Genomic DNA, 5,953 nt, shown 5'->3' on the forward strand with positions numbered 1-5,953 from the left:
ATTTGTGTTGCCACATCGAACTGTCTGTCTGTAACCAGCCACACCAACCCCCTGCACACAACGGGATGTCACGAAGTTCTGCAGGTTTAGCCCTGTGAGTCCATAAATTGTGGGTGTGGGAGTGCAGCACGCTGTTGAGTGAGTTCACCATTGTCAGGCCCATAGTGTTAAATTGGGCATCACGCAGGATCTAAGCCTAGGTGCCCCCAGCTCCTCCAGTATCTGAGGGTGAGCTGGAATGCAAGGGGTTTTTTTTCCTGCTAAATTGCTTTACCACCACTTTCATACAACATGAAGTCGCACCACCGCTGAGTGCTGCTGTGCCGGACATGTTAGAACTTCAATAGGAACTGGAGTCCAAGACAGCCCAAGTGGTACACCACAACTGATATTGCTAACACATTTTTCTCAACCCCTTTGGCAGCAGAGTGCAGATCACAGTTTGCTTTCATCTGGAGGGACATCTGAAATTTACTGCCCCAGGGGTGGAAACAGTACTGGAACAGGGTGAACTCCAGAACACTTGCAATATATTGACAACATTGTAAGGAGCAACACATCAGCAGCAGAACATAATCCAAATCCTTCTGAGAGCCAGCTTTGCCATAAAACAAAGTAAGGTCAAGGGAGACCAGGAGATCCAGTTTTTAGGAATAAAATGGCAAGATGGGTGTAGTAACATTCCAGTGGATGTGCTCAACAAAATAACTGCTATGTCTCCACCAACTAGCAAAGAGGAAACACAAGCTTTCTTAGGTGTTCTGGGTTTTTTGAGGATGCATATCCCAAATTACAGTCTGATTGTGAGCCCTCTCTATCAAGTGACTTGGAAGAAGAATGACTTTAGATGGGGTCCTGAGCAACGGCAGGCCTTTGAGCAAATTAAACAAGAGACAGCAGCCCTTGGGCCAGTCCAGGCAGGACAAGATGTTAAAAATGTGCTCTACACTGCAGCCAGCCAGAATGGCCCAACTTGGAGTCTCTGGCAGAGAGCACCAGGGGAAACTCGAGATGTGTGTGACAGACCAAGCCTGCCTTGAACACCACTTGGACACTGCCCAGAATAAAATAAGAAAGTCTGTACGGATTCCTAAAGAATCTCCCCACATCTGCCAATCAGACACTACAACTATCTCAAAGAGCCTTCAGAGGGTCCACCTCCCTGATTATCATCTTTGCTGTATCCTGATCTAATTAGTTGTAAAGGCAGACTGATAGCCTCACTCCTATTGCTTCCTTCTGTTACACACACCCATCTACAGGCTAAGGAGGGAGTGAAAAAAAGAGGTTTTTTTTCATTAAGATACGGATGCGCTGAAGCAAAGATTCTGTTTTTTGCCAAATGACAAAGACTAACTTGCTCCCCAACACTTTCAAATTCTAGGGAGCGATTGAAAATATAATGAAAAAAAGATGTAAAGTTGTTCCAAACGAATTACCATGAAAGCAGCATGTAGACTGTTCTTTAAACAGTGAATTAACTAAAAAGTATGCTTTTCTTTTTAAACTATGTAACAGGAACACAATTTTTATATTAATGGAAGTGGAAAATGAAAAAGAAAACAAAATTAGACTTGTGATTACGTTAACTCAATTTGAATTTGTTTTCCTGGAACGTAGTTTCCATGTACAGTAAGTGTATTAAAATGCCAGCAAATTAAACTATTTATATGTAAGGGAACAGGACCTGTGGGCTCTTCAGGGGCCTGAAGAGGAACTTGAATCAAAACACATAGATATGCTGGCAAAAGCAAATGCAAATATACTGCTGTTACACGGGTGTAGTTTTACCTTAAGACAGGAGAGCTGTTTGTAGCAGCCATAAGCTACATCAACTGTTGTGACTTTGCTCGTACAGAATACTTTTATCTATCTCAGTTACAGTAGAGTCCTCCTGACTTGGAAAAAAATCCAAAAGTAAAGATGTGTTCTTTAGTTACTGTACAATTTTTTATTCCATGTTCCCAAACAAGAAATAGTTTAGGATTCAGCAGTGGAAAACTGCTACACAACCTTGTACATGTATCAGGTAAAAGTTCTAACACATATCGTTGCACATATTGAGTGTGCATAGTACAATGTTTGTCTGCTCCTTACTAATTTTCAAATTTTGTTTGCTTACAAATTAATGAACTCAGCTACTTTTATGTGTGCTTATTAATATAACACATTTTAAGCCAATTTTGTTATAACCCACACATTCCTTCTTGCTGAATATGTGAATTTACAATTCAGTAACACTATTGTCTTAACCGCTGCATTTTCCTAAATTCATTCTAAATACTTTGTTTCATATTTGGACATTCAAGTGGAGTGAGTACTCCAAAGTTCATTTGATGGGTAAACTCCATTGTAACCTTTGATGACTTGAGATATTTCAGGAACTCTGCTGCTTTGTAAAAAATAGGCTTAATAAAAATATATTAAGCTGTAACTTTGAGGATTAGTTCCTCTCTCGCCAACTCCAATCTCAGAAAGAGTCTCATCTGGCAAAGTAAATTAAAATGATAACTTACAGCCATCCATTAAAATACTATTACAAGCGTTAATGGATGTTTTAAAGGAACGTTCTGAAAACAAATGGCAAAGATTTCCATCATCCTTTCTTTTGCCAGGGTGCTGAATCAAACAGATAGCCTTTGTAAATTTTTGGAGTCAGTTACCAAGACAGACTTAAGGTCACACACCAGAAAGAACTCATTCACTGTGAGAAGTCCTAAATTAGAAGCCAAAAAGTGTAAGCACACCTTAGCCAAAGAATGGCAATTATTCTTGTTAAACTGCCAAGGAACCAGTCTCTGAACAGGCAAGAGCCTAGAAACTGAAAAAGTTTTTTTTTTTTTTTCCCTTAATGTTCAAAATGGAAATGCAATTAACTTAGTTCACTTTTCTACTCCTGCTAAAATCAGCTCTAGCTGTATCAGTCTAGCTGTATCAGGAAACAGGCCTATATACCTTGATTGCAATCACTTATGTGCAAGATTTAATTGGACTTCCTTACATCTGTCAAAAGACTTTCATGCTGCTGTGATGCTACAAGGAACACTTACCTACTGCATCTCTTCACTGATCTGCCATGGTTTTAAGACCATATACAGCTGCTGGCTGAGACTAGTTTTTATATTGTTCCAGAGAAAAGACAAAAAAAAAAACCAACTCTGAAAGCAAGAGCATGCTGCAAGACAGGAGAGAGGCTGCAATTCTTCAACAGGCTAAAACATGAATAAGGTTAACAGGCGTATCAGGTTCACAGGACAAAAAACCCAATAGTATCAGACATGCGAGCAGAAAACCAAATAACAAAGCCAAAGTTTGTAATTTCTTTTAATAAGGCAACAAAAAGATTTAGGATTTTCCAAACTACATTGATAATTTAAACTCTACCAAGCTGTCATTCCCAAGAAGGGCTCCACCTCACATCTCAAGCACAAATACAGTGGATAGAAAGTTCAAAAAAAAACGAAGAAAAATTTAAACTGTTCTCTCTTGCTTCAGTTGCTTCTCTCTACGTCTGTGTTTTTAAACATAAACACCATTTAAATTTATTACTAGACATATCTTGCTTAAAATAAGAATGTATATTCATCATATGGATTGCTCATGTTTGTACAGGTACAAAAGAAATCTTAAGAGTAGTAACAGCTATCAGGTTCATATTTGTGATTTTTTTTTTTTTTAACCAAACAAATACCTGTTTAAAACATGAGGACAGCATTTTAAATTTCATTTCATTGCAAGAACTGGTTTTTAAAATTTCCCTTCCCTCTTAAGAGGAATCCTCTTCACAACAGAAGATTCTAAACACAGTACAACTGATTCACAAGATACTGTTGGAAATTCCTGTAGTTAAATTATCTTAGCCAGTACTACTGATTTAATTTAAATTACAGTCAATGATTTTAACGAGAAACATAAAACAAAATCGCCCCAGTGAAAATCACAGGAACCAGAATGAAGTTTATTAACTTTCAGAAAAACATTTAGCTGTATAGAAGAGAAGAGATAGCTCCATTATATAAATTATTTGTTACTAGCATAATTCCTTCAACTGAGTACATTCTGAGTTTCCTCATGTTCTATGGCAGCTTTAATAACTTATCCCCAGAAACTAGCTGCATCCAAGCTTGACTTAATGTTGTGCAAATTTTCTCTACGTTGTTTGGTATAAATATTTGCCTCTCCTTTTTGCAGCCGTTGCCTCAGAGCAGATTTTTGATGTTTTGTCAGTTGACGTTTTATCTTCTGTTTCACCAGTTCCTATAAATAAACAAAAAATTCAGCATCAGAACTTTCCAAAGATTATTTAGGACCAAGATGTGGTACAACAATACTGTATCTTCTGTACCAACATGAACATGCTTGATCCTAACCAGAAGACCGCTGTAGACCAGACGTTAGTGACCTACACAACACTTAATGTTAGTAAGCCCAGGTCTGTGCTGTGTTGCACTAAGCTGCAGGTACAGGGTTGTCTTCAGGCCTGTGTTGTGCTGCACAAATCCGTTTGCGGTAACTAAGCCAGCTTCTGCTCAGTACTGGCAATCAGGCTTCCCATGTGGCTCTGCCTTTATGCCAAAGCAGAGCAAGAAGTTCTCATGCAGACATCAGTTCAGCTTGAATGTAAAAATGACACAGTTGTTTGCCCTGTAAGAAAATCATAAAAGCTCTAACTGACTGAAAAGATTCTCTGCTATGGACAAGGTCTGCATGGTGGGCTGTGTTGGAGTTCTGTTCAATGCAACACCCTAAGGGCTCCCAGCATCTAAAGCAGTATGGGATTATCTATCCTATTCTGTTCTGGTAGTCTCAGCTCTAATACATAGCATTTTAAATCATACCTTAACAGAGTTGAAGTGTCTTTCTAATGGGGATCGTAAAGGACCAGCACCTCTGGGTGCAAAACACATGCCCTCTTCAAAAATGTAAAAGCTGAAAATATTCTGGGCTTGAAGATTTGAAAAATGTCTTTTAAGTTGGGTTGGTTTTTTTTGTGTGGTTTGTTTGTTTTTGTTTTTTTTTTTTAAAGACAACTAATAGAACATTTAGATTTAGTAATTACCTGGTTTGTGCTTTTTTTTTTTTTTTTTTTTTACACCTTTTTTTTTTCCTCTAAAGTTTGGATTAAGAAGATCCAAGTATGACTGTAATGGAAAACAACTCTACCACGTATGTGGCTAAAATAGATGGGCAGTCAGGAGTGACTTACAATTCCTACTCCAGGTTTCCCCTGTTGTAAGGCAATCTCCTATTATGATTCACAAGGTCAGGACTGTCTCATGCTTCTATAGCAAAAGCACTGAAACAGAAAGAGCAACTATGGTTTCCATAAAACTGTAGTAGTTTTATGAAAATTAATCTGTGTTTTCATTCTGAGTTCTGCTTTCCATTATGATGGCAATAGTTATCCATAATAAAAATGAAGCCATGATCAAGTAGATTGTAGCAGAGATTTTGTAATTTTTAAAATTACCCCAGCCTAAGCTGCTGCACTGATACTGAGTGCATACTTGCATATCTTGTCTTGGAAGAAAAAAGAGAAGTCAAATTATTTTCATCTTTCTAACTATTTCATCAGGATGGAATCATATCTTGTTGGAAATTGCAAAGGAGTGTCTTATTTTCACTGTAATTAGTAAAGCATTAAAAAAATAATATCAAGCAATAAATCTGTCCTCAATAAAAGATCTGCTGTTGTCCAAGTAACTGGCCAAGAGGAAAGATATCCATCTAGTTATATTTCCTTTACATGTACCCCAACTTCACTCGCCTGGTTGTGCTTTTTTGATTATACTGTGAAGTCACCTTCATCGCAGCACATGTAGTATTAAGTTGGTAGGCAGTAAATCAGGAAACAGAAAGCATAATTTTGGCAACTTATGCTCTTTAAGAAATACAACTAAAATAACAAAATACAAGGTAGTTAATTAATCCAATTACTCAAACCGGATTTCAG

At 37.7% G+C, this 5,953-nt stretch overlaps 1 protein-coding gene across 1 annotated transcript in view; it reads right to left on the reverse strand.

The window, feature by feature from the left end:
- Positions 1-4,095: 4,095 nt before the first annotated feature.
- The window catches only part of RIOK2 (RIO kinase 2), a gene marked incomplete at its 5' end in the record, with an annotated part of 7,824 nt that continues 5,966 nt past the window's right edge, over positions 4,096-5,953 (reverse strand). Inside the window, one exon of the mRNA XM_010174247.1 lies at positions 4,096-4,257. Coding sequence (XP_010172549.1) covers positions 4,096-4,257 — 162 coding nt within the window. The remainder of the gene's footprint in view (positions 4,258-5,953) is intronic.

This window comes from Antrostomus carolinensis, unplaced genomic scaffold (assembly GCF_000700745.2).
Source record: "Antrostomus carolinensis isolate BGI_N321 unplaced genomic scaffold, ASM70074v2 scaffold50228, whole genome shotgun sequence".
Classification (NCBI taxonomy): Eukaryota; Metazoa; Chordata; class Aves; order Caprimulgiformes; family Caprimulgidae; genus Antrostomus; species Antrostomus carolinensis.